The sequence below is a fragment of the Engystomops pustulosus genome, chromosome 5 (assembly GCF_040894005.1).
Source record: "Engystomops pustulosus chromosome 5, aEngPut4.maternal, whole genome shotgun sequence".
Taxonomy (NCBI): Eukaryota; Metazoa; Chordata; class Amphibia; order Anura; family Leptodactylidae; genus Engystomops; species Engystomops pustulosus.
This window is the reverse complement of record NC_092415.1, coordinates 75,862,366-75,889,938: the sequence shown is the minus strand read 5'-3', so window position 1 is coordinate 75,889,938 and position 27,573 is coordinate 75,862,366. Positions and strand designations below refer to the sequence as shown.

The following is a 27,573-nucleotide window of genomic DNA, read 5'->3' as shown; positions in this document are numbered from 1 at the left end:
GGGGGGTTCCACGTTACATTTTCAATTTTGTGCACTCCCTTTCGGTATATCCTCAGCCCCCAGAACCTTCACCAAGGTGATGATAGAGGTGGTGGCGTTCCTAAGACAGCAGGACATACTGATTATTCCATATCTAGACGACCTACTGGTTATTGGACAAAACAAACAGAACCTAATTTCCTCAAGGGACATTACAATAGGAACTTTAGAAAGACTGGGCTGGATCATAAATTACCCAAAATCAGATTTATCACCAGCCACAGTAAAGAAATTCCTGGGAGTGAATTTAAACTCATGCTTGCAAATGTCATTCCTTCCACAGGAAAAGAGGGCTCATATCAAGGAGGAGTTAAGAAGATTCCGGAGAAGGTCTCTTATCTCCATCAGAGGCGCTATGAAGGTCCTAGGACTATTAACAGCATGCATCTCCTCAGTGGCTTGGTGCCAAGCCCATACTCGAGTTCTCCAGAAATGGGTCCTAAGGTCCTGGAACAGGAGTTCGGAAGGACTGGACAAAAAAGTATCAATCCCCTCGTCAGTCAAGGAAGATCTCAAGTGGTGGCTGAGGGACACAAATCTAGACAGGGGAATCTTCTGGAGGAACAGTCCGTATATCACCATACAGACAGATGCAAGCAAGAGTGGTTGGGGAGCAGTGCTTCCTCAAAGGTTGACGCATGGCTCCTGGACAGAGGAGATCTCCAGATGGTCGTCCAACTATCGAGAACTGAGGGCGGTTTGGGAAGTACTCAGCTCAAACACTGCTCAATTAGCAGGACATCACCTGTTGATACTGTCCGACAACACCACGACAGTATCATACCTGAAGAGGCAAGGGGGAACCAGATCCCCATTACTGATGTCCTTAACACGGCAAATATTTTTGTGGGCAGAGGACCATGTCCTATCAATCTCGGCTACCCATCTAAAGGGAACAGAGAACACCACGGCGGATTTCCTCAGCCGAAGGAAAATACTTCCCAACGAGTGGTGCATAAAAGAGGAGATATTCCAGTATCTGTCCTCTCTTTGGGGGAAACCTCAAATAGATTTGTTTGCGACAAAAAGAAACTCCAAGTGTCGACACTTTTTTTCCTTGGAAAAAGGGGAGACAAGAAATCGTCTGGATGCATTCTCCCACTCTTGGGACACCACTCTCGCCTACGCCTTCCCCCCTATCCCCCTGATCGCCAGAGTGTTAGAGAAAATTTATCTAGAGAAGACGCAGACCATATTTGTGTGCCCAAATTGGCCCAAAAAGAGCTGGTACCCGATTCTGAAGCGGATGACCACTCAGGATCCAGTCATGCTACCAGTATCAGAAGATCTCCTGGTACAGGGTCCAATATCCCATCCAGATCCAGGAAGACTCCAGTTATCAGCATGGATCCTGAATCGGACTATATGAAGTCCCAAGGACTCTCCCTTGCTGTTATAAACACCCTGAAGGCAAGTAGAAAACCTGTCACTTTTGCCATTTATCACAAGATTTGGAAAAAATTTTGTTCTTTCTGTGCAGATAATCCACCATGTCAATCTAACCCCAATATCTTGCAGGTTCTTGACTTCCTTCAAAAGGGTTTGGAGTTGGGACTTTCCACAAGTACTCTAAAGGTCCAAGTATAAGCCCTAAGTGCTTTCTTCGATCAACCCCTCATCGAGCACAGGTGGGTGAAAAGATTCATTCAAGCAGCCTCTAGATTAAAACCTCGGGTCCTTAAAAGGACTTCTTCATGGGATCTTTCTCTGGTCTTAAATGCTTTAATTAAGGAGCCTTTTGAACCAATTTCTTCTGCTAGTGTAAAAAACCTGACACTAAAGACGGTATTCCTGGTAGCAATCACCTCAGCAAGGAGACTAGGTGAACTCCAGGCAATTTCTATTAAGGAACCCTATATGAGGGTTCTTGATGATAGAATTATTCTCACGCTGGACCCAAATTTCATCCCAAAGGTGGTCTCGGAGTTTCATAGAGGTCAAGAGATCATATTACCTTCTTTCTGCAAGAATCCGTCCTCAGAGAGAGAACGCGAATGGCACACTCTAGATGTAAGACGTTCTGTCGTTAAATATTTGGAAATAACTGAATCCTGGCGTGTTGATTCTAAACTATTTCTCCAATTTCAGGGGAAAAATAAGGGGAGGAAGGCGTCCAAGGCAACCATCGCTAGATGGCTAAGGATGGCGATATCTTCTTGTTACGACACACAAGAGATCCCAGTACCATCAGGAATAAGGGCACATTCCACAAGAGCCGTATCCACCTCCTGGGCAGAGAAAAGAGGGGCCTCCTTAGAACAGATCTGCAAAGCAGCAACTTGGACTTCCTCTTCTACCTTCTCTAAACACTATAGACTTGACTTGCCCTCCTCGAAGGATCTGTCCTTCGGGAGAAAGGTGCTTCAAGCAGTGATCCCTCCCTAAAAAGACTACTCATATTGTAAGTCTCCAGGTGGGCCGTCATGGGGGACGAAGTGGAAAGATTGAATTAGTTACTCACCGGTAATTCCATTTCCATTAGTCCACCATGACGGCCTATAGTTTCCCTCCCTTGCTTGTTATAAGTTATGTGGTATTCACAATGATGAAACTGTATGTGATAAAAACATATAAATAAATCATTGTTGCATCTTCCTCAGTGTGGTTATTTTGAAGTCACTGGTGGGAGGATGCGGGGAGGGGAATTTAACCTCTCTTCTTCCTGTCCCTACAGAGGTCAAGGGGCATCCTCCAGGTGGGCCGTCATGGTGGACTAATGGAAATGGAATTACCGGTGAGTAACTAATTCAATCTTTTAAAAAAAATTTTTTTTAATTTGTAGACTCTCTAGGGTACTTTAACCCTGGGTTGTCTGATCAATCCTCCCATATACTGCCATACTATAGTATTGAATGGGTTAAAGTGCGACAGGCTCGGGTTTTCCAAAGACACAAGGCTGTCATGGCGACGGATTGCCGCTCTCTGATAATGTCGTGGGGAGCAACGATCGTCACCAAAATTGCTTTGCCGACAGCGATCGCGGGGATAACACCTAGCACCGATCGCGGATGTTACCAGTAAGTCTTTGCTGCAATATGCTGGCTATGGAGAATGTGAGGCCTCTCCATGTACGGTAAGGTAAGGGGTCAAAGGGAACCTGTTAACACGTTTTTCACAAATACAGGTAGTGACAGGTTCCTATAGAGCCCTAGTAATTATCTGACACCCTGCTTTTAGCTGCAAATAGTTTCCCTCAGATCCGCATAAAATCAGAGTTATAATCTTGCCTGGTATTTATGCACTTTTGGAGTGAGTTGAGGGGAGTGGCCTAATGTCATGTGACCAGGGTGACATCATCACAGTTCCTTATGCTACTTAACATTAGCAAACTGTACCCCAAGTACATCTTTGACCACATAAAACAATCACAGCAGCCCCCATGGACTTCTACTCCTCTCCATGCAGGCTGCTGTGATTTCATGAGATTTATGCTTGGTGTACAGTTTTCTAATGCTACAAAAGCCATAGGATATGCGATGTCACCCTGGTCACATGACATTAGAGCTGCATACAGAGAAGGATGGAGAGGAGCTGCTGGATTCAGCCCGAGGAGGCCACACCCACCTTGACTGGCTGTAGCCATGCTTAGATACCAGGTAAAACTATAAAGTTGAAAAAATGGGAATTTCAGGGGAACATTTTTTTTAGCTAAAGGAAAGGTGTCAGTTACTAGGGCTCTATGTGAAATTGTCGCTACCTGTATTTGTGAAAAATACACGTACGCTGTATCTTCCTATGGAGAGGGGCGGGGGTGAGCAGCGCTCATCCCCTGCTCCTCTCCGCAGTGCTGATGTATGCCCGCCGTACTACGTAATATACATTTGTGGATAATACTACACTGTCTGTTACAATTTTAAAATTAACTGTTTGCTGTATTTTTAAAATAACTAATTGTCTGTTATTCGTCAGAAATTAAAATCGTATATAATTCATTTCCGAAACCGTTTTTTGAGCGTTTGAATTTTCCTTTCTGGCCTTTTGGTGTTGAGACCTATTGTGGTTGCACTCGGCTTAACAGAAATCGATAAGTGCCACCAAATTTACGACACAACGAATTGATACATCGTGTGAATGCAGCCTTATACAGATTTTTCATAGTTTATTAGTTCCTCAGTGCTGACATATGCTAACTGATGCTCCCACGTAAGTATACCCCCGGCCTATTAGGCATTTCCAGCGTATCCAAACTGCGACACCATTTCCCCTTCAAATACACTTTGATTATATTGTTAGCCTTGTTTCTTCCAAAAATGTCTGTATCACTAGACTGCTTTAGTTTTTTAGGCCATATATATCATTTTTTTGGCCAGCGTGGTGACGCTGTCAATGTCATTCAGATTTACAGGGAGAAACCTCTGAATCAGGTGTAGAACTTCATTCCAGTAACCTCCCAACTATTTACATTCCCCCATCATATGGAGTAGCTTGGCATCTGAGGCAGAGCGTCTCTAGGACAGATTTTTATTTTATCTAGTAAACCCTGTAATGGAAGTGTATTTGTGACAAGCGTTAAGCTTCAGAGGGTGACAACAAGGGAATCCCCTCCAAAATATGCCATTGAGAGGCAGATATGTTGCCTAGGCCGTTTCCCACTTTTCTCTAATAGAAATAGGACGGTCTTTTACGTATCCCCCCAGTAAGCGGTTATAAATGATGGAAATTATACTCCTGTTGGGTCCACCTGATAAAGTCAACTTCAGAATACCATTATTCACAATTGTAATGGGGCCATGAAGCCCAGATTTCACATAGGTGTGCCACGGTTAGAGAAATGTATAAAACTGCGCCTGGGGAAAATCTAAACTTTCTCTCAATTGGTCATATGATTTAAATTTCCCTCCAGAATTTGTGAAAGGAACTAAATACCTGGAAAAACATTTCTAATGACATCTATAAATCATATTGGTTATCCCCACTTCCAAAATGTTTCATCTATAAAATAACAACACTTTACAATGAACAATATAACAGAAAAAATGTCCCAATGTCTAATTCAATAGTACCATATATACTCTAGTATAAGCCTAGTTTTCCATAGCGTCCCCCATGACGGCACCTGGAGGTTGCACCTTGACCTTTGGTAGGGACAGGAAGTTGCGAAGGTTATAAGGCCCCTCCTCTGCCGCTGTTCCCCAGTGTATTCCTGTCCCTACCAAGGGTCAGGGTTGCGAGACCTCGTCTCTCCCCTTGGGGGGGGGGGGGGATGAAATTAGAACCCCCCAGGACTGGTCGCGAGCGGGGGTCGTACCTCCCTTCCTGGCCTGGTGTCCTGCAGGACGCGTCCTGGCTCCCCTCCTCCTGCGGCCCAGAGCTAAAGCCGAGGGGGGCATGGGTCTCCGGACCCTGGATGAGGTGCCTCCCGGCTTCCGGGGGCTACCTCCCACAGCTATTTCCTCCTGGGAACGCCGGTGCGTACTGCGCGACGGCCGTGTATCGCCGGCCGGTTCGCGCATGCGCAGTACGCCCGACTTCCGGGTTTGGGTCACGTGACCGTTAAAGAAGCCATCTGATTGGCTTAGAAGGTGGCGGGAAGTTTAAAAGTACTTCCTGCTTAGTGTCAGCCTCTATACCACCAACGAGTTCACTACTGAAGCTGTGGAAATATCCTTTACTATGGCGGACGACCTTGGTTCTTCCCCCATTGTCCCGGGTACCGTGAGTACAACCAAAAAACTTTGCTTAAAGGGATAAAAACTTGTTGTGCACTACTTTTTGGATTTTAATATAGTCTGTCTCCTTGTCCTAGGACGACCCTTCAAGACCTAAGGACAAGGAGAAGAAAGACAAAGACCCCAAAAAAGGGAAATGTGTTACTAAATCAAAAAGATGCCTTTCCTGTAACATAAGATTATCAGATTTGTATCCAAAATCACTATGCTCTGAATGCCTAGCCAGGGCCTTACAACAAGAAAAGGAGTCAATGTTAAATGAGCTTAAAGCGGCCATGCGGGAGGAATTCCAATCCTCTCTTATGATGTTTACTAATTTAAACCGACCGGTACCGGGACTAGGTCCTGAGCCAAATCCTGAACCTGAACCAGACCAGGATCCGGATTTATATCCAGAGCCAGCTCCTAAAAAACTTAGATCCCTTGATACTGATTCTGACTATGATAAACACTCTGCGGCTCCTACCTATTCTTGGAAGGACTCGCTTGATGATGTCTCCTTGGTATCCGAGGATAGAGGAACCTCAAAATACCTCTTTTCTAATGAGGAATTGGATAACCTCCTTAAAGCTGTACGCAATACGCTTAATGTGGAAGAGGTGGTAGAGCCAAAATCCATTCAAGATGAACTGTTTGGAGGGTTAAAATCAAAAAGGAAAAGGGTTTTTCCTATAAATCAAACCCTAAAAGATATCATCCAAGAGGAATGGAAGAATCCTGAGGGGCGGGCAAACATCACTAAAGAGTTCAGGAACAGGTTACTCTTTGACCCCAAAGAGACAGAAACCTGGGACAGCCCCCCCAAGGTAGACATCCAAGTGTCTAAGGTGGTGAAAAAAACGGACCTGCCATTTGAGGACTCTTCCCAATTAAGAGACCCCATGGACAGAAAGGCTGATGCCCTACTCCGTAGAGTCTGGGAATCTTCCATGCTTAGCCTCAAGTCTAACATAGCCGCTACTTCGGTAGCGAGAACTCTGTTTTTTTGGTTGGGAGAATTAGAAGACCACCTTAAAACAGATGCGGACAGGAATCTCCTTCTACAGACGATACCGCTGCTGCGTTCAGCGACAGGTTTTCTTGCTGATGCTTCAGCAGAAAACATCAGACTGTCAGCAAAAGAAGGGGCACTATCTAATTCAGTCCGCAGGGCTATTTGGCTTAGACAGTGGGGAGGGGATATAAAGTCCAAGACGAAGCTCTGCAACATTCCATTCACAGGAGACTTCATGTTCGGCGCTGAACTGGATACTCTTCTGGAAAAAGCCTCTGATAAAAAGAAAGGGTTTCCGGAAATTAAGAAGCCTCAGAAAAACTTTTCCTTTCGGAATTCCAAGGATCCTAAAGACTCCAGAGGCAGAGGAAAACAGGGCCGCTGGTCCTTCAACAAAGGTGGAAGAGGCCGAGGATATCTATTCTCCAACCTTCCACATCAATCAAAAAAACAGTGACTACCAGGTAGGGGGGCGTCTTCTTTTCTTCCTCCACAGATGGGAGACGATCACATCAAACAAGTGGATCCTGAGTAACATCAAATCAGGTTACCAGATAGAATTCAGCTCCCCTCCACAACAAAAATTTCTTGTCTCCAACCTAACATCTCGGAGAATGACAATACAGCTATGGAAAAATCTTCAAGAATTGTTAACAATGAAGGTAATTGTTACAGTTCCCAAAGAAGAAGAAAAGAAGGGCTTCTACTCCCCCTTATTTCTTGTGAAAAAGCCAAATGGGCCCCTTCGACTTATTATAAACCTCAGGCGGCTAAACAAGAACATAAAATACAAATATTTCAAGATGGAATCGGTGAAGACAGCCACCCCACTAATTCCTCCAGGCGCACAAATGTGCACCATCGACCTAAAGGACGCCTACTATCATGTCCCCATACACAAAAATCATCAGAAATTCCTAAGAATCGCGGTGGAATCACCTCAAGGGAAGGTCTGCCACTTTCAATTCAGAACCTTGCCCTTCAGAATTTCATCAGCCCCAAGGACCTTCACAAAGGTCATGGCAGAAGTGACGGCATTCTTGAGGAAAGAAGGAATCTCAATTATTCCATATCTGGACGACCTCCTCATAGTGGCAGACTCGACCCTGACTCTTCTCAATCACAGAGATCGGACAATACGAACCCTGGAAAATCTGGGCTGGATTATAAATTTCCAAAAGTCTCATCTAGACCCCCAGAGGGAGACAAGATTCTTAGGGGTAATGTTAGATTCCAGGCGCCAAACTTCTTTTCTCCCACAAGACAAGAGAGAATACCTTACCTCTCTCATAGACAAATTCCAGGGGAAAAAATCATGCAGCGTCCGTTCAGCCATGAGACTGCTAGGTCTCCTAACAGCTTGCATAAATTGTGTATCATGGAGCCAGTTCCATGTAAGAACACTACAGGCGTGGACATTAAAAATTTGGGACAAGAACTTGGAACATTTAGACTTCAAGAAGGTCATTCCTCTGGAAGTCAAAAATTCTCTAAACTGGTGGAAATACCAACAGCATCTAGAAAAGGGAATACCCTGGAATCCGACTCCAGTCCTGATCATCCAAACAGACGCCAGTTCCTCAGGATGGGGAGCTGTTCTACCAGAGCGTTACCTTCAGGGGTCATGGTCCCCTTGGATGAGAAGACAATCTTCAAACCTAAGGGAATTATCGGCAGTATGGGAAACACTAAAAAGGCTACCCAAAACCCAGGTAAAAAATATCAGGATCCTGTCAGACAATGTGACTACAGTGGCCTATCTACGTCGTCAAGGGGGCACAAGATCCTCGGACCTGATGGAGGTCGCCAAGAAGATCTTTTCCTGGGCAGAGAATCACCTAGATTCCTTAACAGCGGTGTTCCTAAAAGGGTCAGAGAATCAGTCGGCGGACTTCTTGAGCAGAGAAAAGATGGACCCACACGAGTGGTCCCTGAACAGGGAAGTTTTTCTTTCTCTAACCCAGAAATGGGGCTCTCCGTCAATAGATCTGTTCGCTTCAAAAAAGAATACTCAAATAGAGGTATATTTTTCCATCTCACCCAAGGACAACCCCCTGGGACTGGATGCCTTAAGCCAGTCATGGGGGACAAATCTAGCATATGCTTTTCCTCCATTTCCCCTAATCTCCAGAATCTTACAAAAAATTCAATCGAGTCAGACGACAGTGATCCTAGTAGCACCATTCTGGCCGAAGAAACCATGGTTTCCACTTCTCTTAAAACTAGCAATCTCAGGACCCATCTTCCTTCCCTGCAGAAGGGATCTGCTACACCAGGGCCCTCTTCTTTACCCAGACCCGAAGTTTCTGAACCTGGCGGCCTGGCTCCTGAAAGGGAATTGCTCCTAGCTAAGGGAGTTTCTCACCAGGTCATACAGACCCTAATAGCAAGCAGAAAACCAATCGCCAACAAAATATACTACAAAATCTGGAAAAAGTATATATCCTGGTGCGGGGACCTTTCCCCGATTCCAGGCAAACCAAATATCATTAAAATTCTTGATTTTTTTACAGGATGGTTTTTCTAAAGGGTTAAGACCTAACACCCTTAAGGTCCAAATATCGGCCCTAAGCGCCTGTTTTGACTTCCCCTTAGCAGAGCACAAGTGGGTGAAGATGTTCATGAAAGCAGTCTTAAGACTGCGACCTACAATCAGATCCGATATACCTAAATGGAACTTATCACTAGTCCTAGACTCCCTTATGAAGCCTCCGTTCGAACCACTCTCGGAATGCAGCCTGATAGACCTATCTCTCAAAACTTCCTTCCTTGTGGCCATAACATCCGCCAGGAGAATTGGAGAACTTCAGGCCCTATCCTCCAAAGAACCCTTCCTGATCATCTCGGAAGACAAGATAGTACTGAAATTAGATACGTCTTTTCTCCCAAAGGTAGTCTCAGACTTCCATAGAAGTCAGGAAATCGTTTTACCATCTTTTTGTAACAACCCAAAGAATGAGAAGGAAGCACTCTGGCATACTCTGGATGTCAGAAGAGCTGTCATAATTTATCTAGACAGAACCAAATCTTTCAGAAATTGCAGAAACCTATTTATTCAGTTTGGGGGAAAAAATAAAGGAGAGAAATCATCAAGTTCCACCATTGCTAGGTGGATAAAACAGACTATCTCTAAATCCTACCAGCTGCAAGATGCGAGTCTTTCAGAAAGCATAACAGCCCATTCCACTAGAGCTATGTCTACTTCCTGGGCAGAAAAACGGGGAGCATCCATCTCCCAGATCTGCAAGGCAGCTACGTGGTCAAGTACATCAACGTTTCCAAAACACTACCGCCTGGATCTACCCTCTAGCCATGACTTGAGCTTTGGACGGAAAGTTCTCCAGGCTGTGGTCCCTCCCTAGTCTATTTATCTGGTAAGTCTCCAGGTGCCGCTATGGAAAAAGTGAATTAGTCTCACCGGTAATTCTGTTTCCATGAGTCCACCATGACGGCTATATATACCCTGCCCTGTGTTATTAATGATGTCTGGCTAATATTTTCTAGCTCTCTACCTGAACCTCCGGTGGTTATTTGGAAGACACTGGGGAACAGCGGCAGAGGAGGGGCCTTATAACCTTCGCAACTTCCTGTCCCTACCAAAGGTCAAGGTGCAACCTCCAGGTGCCGTCATGGTGGACTCATGGAAACAGAATTACCGGTGAGACTAATTCACTTTTTTCAGGACAAAAAAATGTGCTGAAACCCCAAACTCGGCTTATGCGCGAGTAAAAATATATAGGTTTTACCAGGTTTTTGTGGTAAAATTAGGGGCCTCTGCTTATACTTGGGTCAGCTTATACTCGAGTATGTACGGTAATCTGCAAGTACAATATATGTACAGGCAAAGGAGAAAATACGCAGCTTCCCCATAAAAGCTTAGCTCTGTGCAGCGCTGTGGAATCTGTGTGCCCTGTATAAATAAAGGAATTGATATTATTAGAAATTAAATGCACAATATTTCCCTAAATCTAGTCATCATCAGACTTTCCCATTAAGCACTGACCTCGTGGAGGTAAGTTCTGGCTTATCATTAATGTACTATGTAGTTTGGCAATTCAGGGGTTATTGTGACATTCCATAGAAAAGGGTCATAGTGACCTTCTGAAACACCTCTGTATGTGTTAAAGCAGAATGGGTATTGTTAAAGTTCAGTAAGATTTGTGTTCCCCTGTAAAGCTTGGCTATAAGAACACTTTCTGTTTCACTGCATTCTGGAATTTGATTGGCTGCTATTTGCTGTGGCTGTATTTTTCCTGTGTGTAATTTTTGGATAAATGTCTCCCATTCTATCTAGGGATCTGACCTGGTTAACGAGACAATAGGAAGAAATAGAGATGTTTTCTTTCTCTTGCATAGACATGTGGGAGATTTATCTGTACCACTACGCCAGTTTCTGGCATAGAAACACATGAGCCAGCGTTTCTGCCACGAGGCTTCTTCTTAAAAATCTGCATATTATGTTATTATACTAAACTACGCCAGGACACGGACCTGGTGTAGTTTTGCCCGGCGACAGGCAAAAACAGACAAATGGCTTAAGTCTCTTGATGAATCTGGCACGACTGGGTGGGAGGGCATGGCTCTTATCATGTGCCATCACACTATAAATTCTGCCCATAATCTGGTCAGGGTACGGTAATTAGCTTCATTCTTTCAAAATTTCCAAAGTGCCATAAAGGGTTATTTACTGTCATTGAAGGTGCTAAGCTTGAGTGTATTTGTATGTATGGAAAATATCTGCATTGCATCCACAACAAGTGGCTGATTTTGTCCAAATGTTCCTTAAAGGGACAGTTGTTTCAAAACTTTACAATCCAAGTCCCTGTCTTGCTAACAAATGTGCAGACATTTGTGTAAAATGCATTATGGACATATATGGGGCCATTTCTTTCTGATTCACTGCCTGTGGTAGATCCCCACACTGCCCACCACCACCAGCCAGATAAGAGTCATATAGTTGGGGGTCTGACTGCTAGCTCCGCATATGGAAACATGCTGGCTAAAATCTGATTTGCATCATTGTGTTAGAATACCTTCCATTGTTGTGACAGTTACTTTCTTTTGATGTTGAGATTCAGGATAGTACACCAAGTATCTGTATCCATTTCCAAATAGTTTTAACTCTAGTACAGCATGGCCTATAACACTGTGGTTTTTTCCCCCATTAGGTTTGGGCGCCATTTTGAGTCCCCACTCCTTTGGCAGAGTATTATCATGATTCTTACCATGCTGCTGATGCTAAAACTGTGTACAGAGGTTCGAGTGGCAAATGATCTGAACACGAAGCGTCGCCTGTTTACAGGTTAGTTATTGTGATTACATACTTTGGATATCCTAGAAATTTAGTTGGGTTCTCTGAAACTATTTCCTGCTTTTTCTCCTAATATAAATTTTGAGTATTATATTGCTTAAATGTGGCGGGTTTGACATCTTGAAGGAAAACCACCTAGAATACTGTATTCCAATGTTTCTGTTGAGTCAAATGGGTGTAGGCCTTGTCCCAAAAACTTAAGGTGTTCATAACCAATACTCTTGGTTGAGCTCTCGCAGACAAGGTAATGCATCGCATATGCCATGATGCATGACCTTGGCTTGATCTGCACAAATGCTTGATAGTAAGGTGGTGATTTGTGATGATGAACCCAGCCAGTGAGATTTCCAGGAGTAGAACTGCCAGACCTACTTTTTCCTGAGAGCAACTTGGCAGGTGACCCTCTACAGGTGCAGGAACCAGAGGTTTTACTGCCGAATCTGCAAAAAAGAAGGTGGACATCATTGAGACCTGTCACCTCCTAATTTCTTATGACAGGTTCCCTTTAAACTCATAATAAATTATAATAATCTTTATGTAGTGCCATCATATTTTGTAACGATTTACAAATCATAGGGGACATATACATATAAAATAAAAAAGATTATACAGCACAAACATTCATATTGAACAAAAGGAATGAGGACCATGCTCTCATGAGCTAAAAGTCTGTGAAGAAGAATGGGGCGACACAAGAGATAAAAAGATGATATAATGGTCCAGCCATTCTTCATAAGGGAATAGAACAAAATGAAATATAATAAATAAAGGTGCTGCGGCTTGAACTAGTCATCAGCCGTCATCTTATATACAATGCCCAAGGTGAATGGGACTGCAGAGAAGCCTGAAGCTTGGTGTCTGGATGTTGCTGGATAACAGATGGGAGGAGGATACAGGATGGGTTAGAAAATTATAGAGTGTTATAGGCCTGCATAAAGAGATGGGTTTAAGAGCATGTTTTAAACTTTGGAAGATGGGTATTAGTCTAACTTGTACTTTTTTATAATTTCACCATGTTTGTGAATACAAACTTTATTTTTAGTTGAGTATGTTGGGGATCAATGTTTTTTTACTTGAATAATATTTTTTGGTGTCTTTACTTTCTCCCTTTTGTGTTGTAATCAAACTTATTTCAAATGTTTCTTATTTTGCATGCAATGTATAGCCATAACTTTCTCTACCACTAGGTGTAGCTGTGGAAACTGGACTTTTCACCATGTACAGAATATCCTGGTAGTTTAGCTTGTGCACGGTACAGTTTGCCTTCATTTTCACCCGTCCGTTTTTCCATCAAAGCTCACAATCTAAATTCCAAATTAATCTTTTTGTATGTTATTAGAGGTGTTATAGGAGACCTGTGTACATCGAGGAAACCTGTATAAACATGCAGATTCCATGCACATGTGAATTTGAACCAAGGACCTCCGCCCAGCATAACAATTGCCCAAAGTATGTGATTCTTGAGTACTTTTTTTTTTTTTTTGTGTGGGTGCAGAGTTAGACTAGATAGTCTTATGCTGCACCAGATTTATCACTGGGTCTGGTGCTGGATGATAGATTTTCTCTATTGCCATCAGATTTATCATCAAAATCAAGCATGATACCCTCTATGCCGCAGCTGTACAGGCTGTGATAATGTGCAAGGAGTACTCCCCACCCCCCATCCTCCCAGTGTTTGCTGAAAGGAGGGTGAAGTGCTGAAGGATGTGAGTGCGAGTACAGCAGCTTGTGAATCTGCAGCATGTTGGCATAATTTTAAAGGCTGACTTTTTTTTTTTTAGCGGATATCATACGGACCCATTAATTACTATGGGTCTGTTTACACATCCATTTTTTTCAAAGCTGTGCAGACAGTGAAAAACTGTTGCTAGACAACCATCTGAGTAGGCCAAAAAGCAGATTAGAAACCCATCCGTTTTTTTTGGCAGATGAAAATGGATGACATATGGAAGTGCAAAAAAAGGAAGTGGATACAATCAACTGAACATACACATCACATTTTTTTGCAGATATGCAGCGGACATGCCCGTCTGAATAAGCCCCAAGTGTCCCTGTCTTTAGATTGCCTTTAAAGCATAACTGTAAAGCTATAGTGATTTTACCAAATTATTATGTGATTCTCCCTTTGAAAACAAACAGAACAATGCCTACTTTGTGCTGCTCACCATTTTCTTTTCCCAAAGTTATGGCATTTTCTCTTCTGAAAGCGTTTCATAAATTTTTTTTCTCACTAGAGGTGAAGTGGGTGGAGACTAATATCTGTCTGTCTATGCCCTCAGGCTGAGGCCAGTTAGCTTGCCCACAGATCCCATGATGCCTTGTGTTCTCTCTCAAAGTAATTTAGCATTAAATCCATTTAGCTTCTCACAGGTAAATGCACTGAACACTACACATTGCACATACAGCATGTATAAGGTGACAGCCTGGCAGCTTCCATCACATGGAAGAGCGGGAAACGTGTAATAAGTGGTAGAAATCATAAGTACATGAAGTCTATGCCTGTGCTGTGTGAGCACTAACGGTTAATAGCTTATTTGCGCAGAGCTGATAGTGCTAATGACAAGGTGGGGGAGCAGCGTAAGGTGCAGATACAGCGAAATTTCTGTAGAATCAGACTGTGATGGAGGGGCTGATAGGGAACAGTGAAATTTTGTGCCTCACTATTTTGTGCAGGAGACATCACTGTCTTGCACACATCCAGCTCTGCACAGAGCTCAGTAACATGACCTGAACATAACTACTGAATAAAGATAATAGACAAAGTTGTTTTACATCTCAAGGGTTATTGATTACTGGAAAAAAAAACCTTTACATTTACTCTTTAAATGGGTATTCCAGGAATCTGCATGGTCTTATACAAATGTATCATTAAAATATAAGCTAAGATGTGGTCAGTGTTGTGGTGAGACGTCATCTCAGTGAGGGTATGTGCAGTTATGGCAGTTACACATCACTACTATGGTAACAGAACAGGACAGTCTGTTACATCATCACTGGGAGCAGAGCATAAGAGGGAGGAGGAGTTACTGAGAACTAAAGGATCATGGGACTTATAGTTTGTGGCCATCTATTTGAGCTCCATTTTGTGACTAATGACATTGAGTTTTGTTTTATTCATTTATTTATAGCATTATAGATACAAAGGAAAAATTAGTATTATAGATTTTTCCCAGAATACCCCTTCAAGGCTGTTAAGGTAACTTTGTAGCGGCTGAGCGTTGGTATGGCTTATGCCAGAAAATGCTAAATTATGGAGCATTTGCAGAATTGTTGGATTAGTGTCATTAATGTGTCTAAAATCTGTAAGTATGGTTCATTTGACATTTTTGGTGCACCCTACTTCAGAATTCTGCATACATATATTGATAAATCTACGCCTATATACAATGATCTTTTTGGTGTTGTCTTATTCATGTGATATCCTGCAAACCTTCGGGAGAGTACTCCTGTACTCCTTTGTGATTTGGCAGTTATCAAGGAAACACGGAGGCCTCTTGGCACCATGTTAAGCACTTGGTGCCATGAAAGTGCGTCATAAGACTCTGCCCCTAGGACCTTGTTGCCTCGGATGTTGCATCTTCCAGGCCTCAGTTTAACACCTTCCTGTCCAAACCAGCTTACAACTGCAGCTCTTATGTATAAGATGATCTTCTTTTCCTTGGAACTCAAATGCTGCAAATGGATTTACGGCGTGTGTGTGTCCTTGTTGGATGAACTCTGCTTGTGTGCCAATGATTTATAAGAGGACTGCCCAAGTTACAAAACTTAGCCAGGAATAGGACCTCCTTCATAATTTGCAGCCCGGGCTGAGAAACGAGATCCATTTGTGTGAGCCCATTAAAATACATTTTTGTTGAAACAATAGCACTGAACAAAATTCACATTTTTGTTCATGTAGTCTTTTCCCTGGTAGTTATGGCGGAGTCTAGTTCTTTTACCTATATGGTTAAGTTCCAGTTTAGAGCCAGTATCTGGAGCAGAAGCTGTTAGTTGGTGGTATACCTTTGTATACAGTGGGCTCAACCCTTTCAGGGCACTGCACTGTAATATTATGGCACAGAATGCTAAATAGTTAAGTAATTTTTCTTGCATTTACAGATTTTTATTTTGTTTATAAATAACAGCTTCTTTGCAATCATGTATGTAGTGGCTTGGTAGCTTGGTTTACGACCAGATCACAGCCCCCATAGACCTCTATGGCTCCTGGTCACGACACAGTGAGCACACGGTGACTCGTCTGCTTATGGAGGGAGGAGAGGTGAAGAAGCTGACCCCTCCCACCTCTTCCTCCTGACCCTGTGCTTGCTAGGGGTCTAGTCCCGGCGAGCACACGTCCCGTGGGAATGAACTGTAACCCTTCAACCCCTCTTTTCTTCTGACATAAACTGACTGCAGCATAGATAAACTCCTGGAGGCTTCTGGAAACCACTTTGTCATCTCCTTGGAAGGGCATTGGATGCCATATTTTCTTCTGTATGTTTTCATGGTTTCTAAAACAGGCTGTAATATGGCCAAGGCCAAAATAACTCTTTTAGGGCCTCCATCTATCTAATATTATGAGTAAATGAACACTTTTACTGTTTTTGTAATCTTTTCTATCTTTATTTATCATATCCTCTACATTTTGGAATCTCTCTTTTGGCTTCATCTGTCTTTGTGTCATTGACAATTTTAACATTTGATCAAGTATTGCAATTATAGATGGGTGTTATAATAATGAACACTAGTTATATTTTAATATTCACTATTTGCTTTTTCTGTAAAGATATGCAGAATCATGAACATTTTATAAGATCAATGAAGAGGCCAATAGTTGTTTTTGAACATTGTATCAATGCTCTGTTTTTCTTCTTCTTTCTTTTCTTTTCCTTTTCATGTTTTTAGCTTCAGGTAGTAAGGATGAAGAACTCAAAGCTTATCCCAAGCGATGCTTTCTGGGTATGTACTTGCAGCACCCACCTTGCATGAGGATTTACAACTTTCTGTATTGCCCTTAACTACACTGAGAATGCAGCAATTTTGCTTTTTTCTATTATTCTGTGCTCACTCTTATGTCATACTCTTGCATATCCCTGTATTATGAAGGTTTCATTCATATCTTTTCTGGAATTTCTATTGTCTTTTTCTGAGAGCAGAACAATACAAATAATCCCTACTTAATAGACCGCATTGACTTTAATCACTATACTATTTTCTAAGAAAGTGTGAATAAAACCTTAAAATGAACCTGTCACCAGGGACCTCGTTTTCACTAAAGACAGGTTACATTGCAACTGCATTGCATAGACTCCTTTCTGCAAGCATATGCATTTCAATATAATTTTGTGTTATAACTTGCCTTGCACCCTGACAGAATCCTCTGTGTATTCCCAGGGGTTGGGCTGCATTGGATTCATTTAAAAAAACATGTGACTTGTCTGTGCTGCAGACTGCTCAGCTCTCCGCCCCCACCTTTGTGCTCCTGTACAGCTCTTCCCTCCTGCTCCTTCACAGAGCTCACAGACTGGTGATGACATCAGTTAGGGAGGGAGGAGCTGTACGGGAGCACAAAGGTGACGGCTAAGAACTGAGCAGTCCGCAGCACAGACAAGTTTGAAATGCATCCCAACCCCTGGGACCAAACACATGATTCTGTCAGGGTGCAAGGTACAATTGTATTGTAATGCAAACGCTTAGAGAAAGCAGATGGACATATTTGCAATGCAGCTGTCATGGGCTTTTGCAACTGGTCTTTAATGAAAATGAGGTCCCTGTTGACAGGTTCCCTTTAAATATGCCTTGTTATCCAAGTTCTATATTGAGCTGCTTAATCATTGCCATAAAAATGCACTTGAAGCGACTTTTTATTTAGTGAGAGAAGGAGCGTGATGTTCCTGGATATGGCATTTTAATTTCATATCCATGTCATGGGTCATATAAAATAATGTGACTTTGGCTTACCATGCTTCGTAGGACTTTACAATGCTGAGTGTTGTGATAATGACTCCACATACTGCAGTAAGCAGATGGTTGGAGTTAGAGGGCTATATATTATATTGAGCACTCCTGCCAGGATGTGTGCCAAGGGCACATGCTCAGCGTCAACTTCCTGCAGTTCTGATTTTTCTAATCCACATAAAGGTGTTAGGAAATGCAAAAACTTTTTACATTACTATGCATAATCCAGTGTTTGCGGTGATGAATAGGTAAATCTTATTACCTGGGTACCAGATAGTTCTGCGTCTTTGCTTGTTTTGCTGTATACTGATACTTGTGCATGTTTCAGGGCTGTAATATTTTGGTTTATTGTGTAAAAAGATAATACAGAAATCCTTCACACATTATTTTTGCAGACAACAATTTGATTGAAGATTAAGAAATGTGTTCCTGTGTGCATATTTTTTCCCCTCCCTTTGTTCCTTAGCCATGAAAGTGTTATACAGTATAAGGTTCATTGGTATAGATGAGCGGATCCAAACTCTAAGTGGATTGGGTGCGTCCCGTATAACCTGGTGCCCCCCCCCTGGCCAATCATAGCCATGGCTAGTTGGCCAGGGGGGACAATTTTGCCGGATTGGCTGTTCGGCATCCTATCCGGCAGTATGACCAGGTCACGTGAGTCGCACCCGAACCGCAGATCTGAACATCAAATATGTGTCCGCTCATCTCTAGTCATTGGCCATTCATATTGGACTTGATGTACTAACGTCTTTTTCTAACCTTTTTATCATTTACTATGCTATCCACTGTTGAAGTTTTAGTTGGGAATAGGAGCTGCATTTGAAAATCACATATATTTGATTGAAGTAACGGCAGAGTGAATACATTATAAGACGAAACGCTCCAGTGACATTGATGTAGCCCCCCCAGACTGATTAGCATCATTTTTATAACTCTCTATTGCCAAAATCGTAACGTATTGAGTTTTAATAATAAAAGAAGCACTGAGGAGAACTGTTTCTCAGTAACTGGTTAGTAGGACACGTCTATCATCAGTAAAGTCCTTAAATGAAGTATATTGCAAAAATTACTATTTATCGCCTGCTATATTCACTTCTGAGATAAAAACCAAGCATTTGCTTATAAGGTCTAGTTACTCTTTAAATTAGGACTGTCTTTACAGTTCTAGATTTTGCCTCCCAAGACATAAGGACTTTGTCATTCCCTTAAATGGGTTTGCCCATGAAAGAAAATTCTCAAATTTCAATCCCCTAGTGATGTTTACACCCCCCCCCCAAAAACATCTTTTAACCCCTTACTTTACAATTTTACGAAGTTTTATTGCTGTTTTAGCGCTTATCACTCAGTGATACTAACCAGACACATTATAATCCCTCTGGTTCTCTGTGCTGACAATCTGTTTACACTATCAGTGAATAGGTTTATATACACTTTCATTTAGCTTCTGAACATTTAATAGTATCTGACACATAGAAAGAGAGAAGAGTCGGATCAGAGATGATGATGCATATACCCATGACATTCTCCGCTCTGCTATCATAGCCATAACATACACTGTCAGCACTGCTGTGCCTCTCTCCCCTTCCTAAGGATAAAGACCTTATCTGTCTGTAGCTTGTAGATTTGTTCTCCTCACGCTGCTTGCTAGCAGGACTTGCCACACTAGACTGATTTAGGGTCGGATCCCACGGCAACCGAAATTGTATACACCAGGTCTGATGGAGACAGGTTGGAATTATATCTGTGAACAGTGAATTAGAGAATGTGTTATCCTGAGTATATTTAAGAATCTTGTCTTTGTGGGAATACCCCTTTAACAAGCCATCATTAAACAGAGAACTAGAAGTAACGTGAATAGCATACATCTATTGCACGTCTAGTGCTCTAAATTCAGGTCAAATTTGCCTCTTTTTTTTTTTTTACCTCTGCTTTGTGACAATTGTTCTTGGTTGTTTACCTTTGTCATTGATTGTTATCTATAAATGGCAAAATATTACAATTATTTCAAGTTAACTCCTATCTGCAGTCTATGAGCAGTGGGGATCAAACTCCTGTTTTTTATTTTTTTTTTTTTCCCAACTATCAACAATTTCAAGTCAACTAGAGACTCTTCTACACTCAATTCACTAAAGGATTGAAGGAAATAGGTGTAACACTCTCCCATGAAAAATGAATGGTGGCTGTGCATACCTGGCCAGCTTTCACATTCATTTGATTGTACATCAGTCCCCTTTTCTCCTGTGGATAGGGCCCAACTTGGAATAACTAGAATGCACCTATAAAAATGGTTGTTGCATAGTTTTTCGATGTTTTATTTGTGTAATGTAAAAGTTTTTATGCAACAGCATAGAACATAAATTGCATGATGTTCAGTGTGAATTCGCAAAAGCTTTATACCTTTTAAGCTTTTTTCTCATGCTACAATTTAGGTGTCTCCACTAGAGGGCAGCATCAACCTTTAGTTGTTTAATGGAAACCATCGCATTGTAACTCCATAGAATGTGCTTTGATCTTGATAAACAAGAATAACTTTAGTTCTGTACTTAAAACTGTAAACATCCAGAATTTTTTTTTACACAAGATGCTCTTTATTACATATAAATGGCATCACAAATTGTCCTGGTTCCTTCCTTTAATCTGGAATTTGGAGATGGCTTCAGTGCGACATTTCTGTAAAAAATGGTGTATTAGCAGATCTTCTTTGAGATGTAATAAAAGGCTCCAGGCAATTATGTACATTGGGAGCGAGTCTGTGCGCTCAGCTCTTGTAGATTATATCCCAGGACTTGTCTCTTCCAGGGATTGTGTACGAGCACAGCAGAGCTCTACATCTCTTTACACTTGCTGCTCTCAGAAGAAAATTGCCCAGTCTGCTTTTTCTACATCACATAGCAGGACTTGTGATCTGACATCTGTATTCACTGTGAAGTCAGCAAGTGCACAGCTAGAGATCTGTGCAGATTTCAAAGTCTGGAGAATCCATGCTTCTCGGGAAGGAGTTTTAGTTAAATAATTGAACAAAAAAGAATCCAAACTTTAGTTATTCACACAACAAATCTCTCTCTGTAGCCATACTCGGGACATTATGTGTGTCATAGCTGGATTGAGAATATGGAGCAGCGCACATTTGCAGTTATGGCCTTTTTAACAACATAAGGTTTAAGGAGTTTCAAGTTAACTTGCATTAGGCCATAAGAATATAAGCTGCCACTGTGGTACCCATCTGAGACCTGAGCGAATCCCTCGAGTCCATAAACAAGTCTTACCCAAGAGATCGCATAAGACTACACATGCATTATGAAGGATATCCCAGACTTTCTGTTGTATGATGGCTCATAGAATAGTTTTGTACTGCTACATTTCACAATAAAGCTTGTGCTGTTTTTTGAAGCATGAATGTGAACTACAGTCCATGTTTGCTGTTATCTATACACAGTCTCTACTTTTACTGTAATTAAAACTTTAGGTAACTTTTAAATACTTTACTGTGTTTCATACTATATAATGGTTCTTAAGCCAGAACAGTACAAAATATGGTGAGAATATAGAAGGCTTGTAGTTATGAGTCAAGTGTACTTGTGAGTGGTACATTGCCCTTACAGCAGTAATTTCCCATGGGGTTGCATCGTTTATCTCTTTTTAATTTTTTTAAGTTTTTTAATTAGGAAAAATATTTGTTGATGTACATACTTGCGTATCCATTTTTTTAATCACTGATTTGTTGCTGTGTTGCCACAGACTTCATTTGTTGTACTTTTGCTGCATGAATTGGCAAAGTTTGTAGCTTTGTTCCATCTCAGCTGTGGATTTGTTGCCCATGAAATAATAATTCGGCTACATCTTGGTGACTTATGAAATGTGTTAAATCCATCTGGGGAATATTGTGAAATATAATAGTTCTATTCCTAGTTTAGTTCTAGCATTTCCTCTCTGCGCCTGCACAATAATACCAAGGGTCATTTACAATTTTACATGCATTATGTAGTTCGTGGAATTGTGTGAACATGACAAAGCATATGTTGTACTTGCCTACTTTAGCCACTAGATGGAGCTCTAAATACCTGTACAAGTTATAGTGGACCACACCTATAGAGGACTTAGCTGAAAGGGAAAAATTTTTTTCCAAAGCTGTTAAAAAAAAAAAAGAAACTTTGCTGTTTTCAAAGCTCTATTGTTGCCACTCTGTTCTTCTCACATAGACAAGTTTAAGGAGTGAAATTTGGTTCCAATGTCGGTCAGATTTACAGGCCCAAACTAACTTAGTTGGCATGAAATACTAAGCAAAGTGCACCTGAATCCTGTAGTTATTTGGTTCAAATGCTGTGTAGTAACATGTTATGGTCCACATACAGTATTAATGTTAATCATTTTTAGTTATCAAAATGTGGGTTTTTGCAACAGCTATTTCAGTTTGATAGATCTTAAAACTGATGGACACCGTAATATTTCAGGATTGAAATTTAAATTTATCGACTAACAAAAAATGTGCAATATGCATTAAAACAAAATTTGGCATGTGCAAAAGTTTGGGCACCTCAACAGAAAAGTGACATTAATTTTAGTTTAGTAGATCCTCCTTTTGCAAAAATAACAGCCTCTAGTCGCTTCCTGTAGCTTTTAATGAGTTCCTGGATCCTGGATGAAAGTATTTTTAACCATTCCTATTTACAAAACAATTCCAGTTCAGTTAAGTTTGATGGTGGCCGAGCATGGACAGGCTGCTTTAAATCATCCCACAGATGTTTAATGATATTCAGGTCTGAGGACTGGGATGGCCATTCCAGAACTTTGTAATTGTTCCTCTGCATGAATGCCTGGGTAGATTTGGATCGGTGTTTTGGATCATTGTCTTGCTGAAATATCGATTCCCAGTGTAACTTCAACTTCGTCACTGATTCTTGAACGTTATTCCCAAGAATCTGCTGATACTGAGAGGAATCCATGCGACCCTGAACTTTAACAAGATTCCCAGTGCCTGCATTGGCCACACAGCCCCAAAGCATGATGGAACCTCCACCAAATTTTACAGTGGATAGCAAGTATTTTTCTTGGAATGTTGTCTTTTTTGGCCGCCATGCATAACGCCTTTTTGTATGACCAAACAACTCAATCTTTGTTTCATCAGTCCATAGGACCTTCTTCCAAAATGAAGCTCGCTTGTCCAAATGTGCTTTTGCATACCTCAGGTGACTCTGTTTGTGGCGTGCTTGCAGAAACGGGTTCTTTCGCATCACTCTCCCATACAGCTTCTCCTTGTGCAAAGTGCGCTGTATTGTTGACTGATGCACAGTGACACCATCTGCAGCAAGATGATGCTGCAGGTCCTTGGAGGTGGTCTGAGGATTGTTCTTCACTGTTCTCCCCATTCTACTCTGCCTTTCTGATATTTTTCTTGGCCTGACATATTTTTCTTGGCTTATGTAACTTCTTGGCGTGTAATTTGTTGCAAATTGTTGCGACTCTGAAGCTTTTGAGCGACTCTGAAGTTTTTGAACAACAACATTGAAAAAGGCAGAATTTGACCATGATGTTAAATATACGTGCGACTGGTGCAGTTTTTTACCACACAGCACACACACTTCTGCCTTCAGAAGGCATTTAACACTGCACAAACAACGGACTTTAAATCCGACTGTTGGAAACCTGCCAGTCTAACACATAGACAACTGCTCAAAATCTTGCCTACTGATAAATCTCCCCCATGGGTTCTATTTAATTTAATTCAATTAAATATTTTTTTTTTTTTTTTGTCCAGCCTGGGATTTGAACCCTAACCTCCACACTCCACCTGCCATAGAGAGACAGAGCCTCTATCCACTAGGCTATGGGCGCACGTGACGCACGTGACGTTACCGGCTCTCCGGCACTTCCTATTCAGGCGCATGCATGGTGCTCCGCGCGTGTACCACCATGCACTGAAGCTGCTTCGAATATAAAGAATAGAAAAGTGATTAAAAGCATTATAGCGCTTTATGAAAATAACAAAGATATGCTCCGGCACCAGCTCACCCTGAGCTGGTGCACGGTATTTGATGCTTAGAAGTCCAATTTGAAAGTGGTAGGTTTCCTTTAAGGAGATTATTATTATTGAGATGATTTATTATTATGGAGATTATAATATTTTAAGCATATAATACACTTAAATTAAATGACAACAGACAAAAAATAAGGGGTCATTCAGACTGGCGTGTCCGCTGCTCATCTGAAAAAAAAAATGTGGGCGTGATGTCTGTGTTCAGACCGTATTGTATCTTTTTTTTCACATATTCAAAAAAAGCTGATGGGTTTCCAGTCTTCTTCCTGCCCTGCCCAGTTGGTTGCCTATCAACATTTGAAGAAAAAAAAATGCTCTGCATATGGAAATCAAGCATGTCCTATCCGTGTGGTTTTTTTTTTTTTTTGGATCCATTAACTTTTATGGATGTGCGTGGGCCGCGTGTGAGATATTTGTTGCTATTTTTTCTCTCTGTCTGCACATGTCATCAGACCCCTAGGAAACCATGAGTCCGTTTGCCATCCACAAAAAACACACAGACACACACACATCAAAAATGCCCGTCTACATGAGCCCTAAATTATATTATTTACTATAGTATTTTTTATTAACATTACCAGAACAACCTTTACAACACACGTACAGCACTGTCATAAAGTACCAAACCCTCCTGGCAAATAACTAGTGACCGTTACTGATCACATGTGTTTCAAAGGAAATGCAAATGCAATCAGACTGAGCCCCGACCCCAGAATTTTGCATTACATTTCTAAACACGATGTAAACGCCCCATGTGACCGCATCCTAAACATTCAGATAATACTATTTTTCTTGAAAGTATCTTATTGGTATCGAGTATTGCAATACTTGAGTATCTTATCACACTCAAAATTCTGCTACCGGTACAACCCTACTGCACACAGAGATTCTGTGCGAACAAACTTGCTTGTGTACAACCGGCCTAAGGATGTACCTAATTTATCATACAATGTGGGACATTTTATCATGCAGGCATCTTCCAACTACTTAGTCTGGCTTTGTTGCCCCGCTGGCTGTCCGATTTAATCACAAAACAGGTGATAATCTTTACATCGTACAGTATCTCTGTGTAGTCTCTGCTCCTGGTTTTAGCTTATGATAGCTGATGCAAAAAATTGCCCACAAAGGACAGAGGGCGCTACCTATATTTGGAACTAAAAATAGATTTTATTTTTTTTTTTTTACACAAATGTGCTAAATACAACATGGAGCCATTTCTGCTTTCATATAACATTGAAAAGTGATGTATTTAGTGATGTATTGCAGGTCCCTAAGGACTTGTAATTTATTACATTTTTTTTCTCCTCCATTATCACTATGCTACACAATAATCGATATGCTTCAGTATGAGTACCTGGAGAGCTCTCTGACTAAATTGATTTTAATAAAGTAGGGCATAGTAGGATTTTATTGACACATAAGAGCAAATTTAAAGTTCTTCTATATTTGTTTTATGTATCAAATGCCCCTTTACAGCATGAAGCAGCGCTATATTCAGCTCATTGCTTTGGGCCTTTCTCGAAGAACCATCAGACGATCAGTAGTTGTTGCCATTGAACCTGTACCTGTCCGTATGCATTATTACATATAGCAATGCATGAAAACCACCAACACTATGGCTAGGGCTACATGGCCTCCTTGGCATTTGCCAATGTGTGGTCATATTTTATAGTGTAATGTTATTTCAGCTCCTATTATCATGTGGAATACAGTTAAGCTTTCCCACAGATTATTGTTGCCTCTGTCATAGATTCCCAGTATGCATATTGCTAAATAAAGTTGATCTGATGGGTTATAAGCATTTGATATTACACTTTACCAGTATATTTTCAGAATGCATGAAATACAGTTTTACTTTAAAGAAAACTTACCACTTCCGATGGTTATAAGCTGCAAATGCCGTGTACCAGCTCAGGGTGAGCTGGTGCCGGCGCTTATTTTCGTTATGTTTGCAAACAGATGTAAAGCGTTTAAATGCTTTAGTAATGTTTATATACAAGAAGCTTCACCGCACCGTGCTCTGCGCACGGTACGCCGAGCACGCAACCACTTAGAGCGCCTGAATAGGAAGTGGTCACGCGTGGTGCGCCGAGCACGTACCACGGTGCCGTGAAGCTACTTGTATATAAAGATTACTAAAGCGTTTAAATGCTTTACATCTGTTTAAAAACATAATGAAAATAAGCGCCGGCACGGCATTTGCAGCTTATAACCACCATCGGAAGTGCTAGGTTTCCTTTAAACCCTTAGGCAAGCTGTGTTATGGTGTTTTCAGTTGACATGTCCCTGTCTTGCAAAACTGAACACCCTCACATCAGACGAGCACCCCAACAAAATGTAAGAAGCTAAACAACAAAATGTATAAAAAGTGTCAATAGTGAAACAGAGTATAGTTATTGATGGCTGATGGCAACAACTGGGAGAGAATTGCACCCATATTCCCTTTCATCTCTCTGTACGTCTACAATTCTGAGCAATGAAGAGCATGGTAGGACGTGTGGTGTAGACATATTGGGGGAGATTTATTTGAAGTCTCTTAGAACAGAACTGTTCTAGTTGCCCATGAAACCAATCAGAGCTCAGCTTTCATTTTCCCACAGCTGTTTATAAAATTAAATCTGAGCTCTGATTGGTTTCCATGGGCAACTAAAACAGTTTTACCTCAGAAACTTTTATGATAAATCTCCCCCATTGAGAGTGTAGTCCCCTGTTTTAAAGGAAAATTCTTACAGCCGATAAGTCCCATTTCACTACTGTGAAATTTTACTACTGTGAAATTTCAGCAGATTATGGTAGGGTAGGGGGAACACAGAAGGAGAAGGGAGACGGGTTACAAGTGCTTTGGGGGATGTGTAATAGCCAGAGACCCCAGTGCCTGGAATGGCTCTGGTGATGCCCCGAAGCTGTGGGCCTCATTTACATTAAGATGACCCTTAATTTGAGTAGCCGAGCATCGCTACTTATAAACATATGTCTCTGTATTCACAATGCTGAGAGCTACCCAACATTAATAATGGTTAATAAAGCTCAAATCGTATTAGATTACTCCATGGGCTATACTGTATACATATTCCCTTTCTTGTATTTTTATATGTGTAAGAGATATATTCCTCTACAGAGGCCATTTTGGATGAAGTGGAAGCCATTTTAGTCTTATGCCGACCACTGTACCGCCATGTCATGATTCAGCCATTTTTTGTAACCGGCTATCTTGTTTGCCAATTTCTTCATTGTCCTCAATTGTCCTTCAGCCTGTTTTCTTCCCCTTATCGTGTTTTGGTTAGCAAGAAGCTTATGGAGCCATTATCTGTACATTTTATAGCTGAGATAATATAAACATACTGTTTATCTGAGAACATGGCCTCTGAGAAAGTGGTGCATAGTTCAACCACCCTTTAGTAGAATGTCTTAAAGAGGATGTCTTGGTATATTCATTATGGCCATTAGCATTGCAGTAATCTATCACCTTTTCACACATATGATTTTATGTGTTTTATATATGTGGCTGCGCATTAATAAAGGGAAGATTCTGCATTTTCTAGGAGACTGCTTTGTCTTGGTTTCTGCTCTCATCCCGGTACAGGGA

At 41.4% G+C, this 27,573-nt stretch overlaps 1 protein-coding gene across 3 annotated transcripts in view; it reads left to right on the top strand.

Moving 5' to 3' along the window:
• Nucleotides 1-27,573, top strand: part of SLC66A2 (solute carrier family 66 member 2) — an 80,037-nt gene that overhangs the window by 15,392 nt on the left and 37,072 nt on the right. For 2 of the 3 annotated variants that reach the window (XM_072152392.1, XM_072152394.1), the window contains exons 3-4: nt 11,871-12,004; nt 16,898-16,951. In XM_072152392.1, coding sequence (XP_072008493.1) covers nt 11,871-12,004; nt 16,898-16,951 — 188 coding nt within the window. The remainder of the gene's footprint in view (nt 1-11,870; nt 12,005-16,897; nt 16,952-27,573) is intronic. The other variant, XM_072152393.1, reaches the window with a different exon arrangement.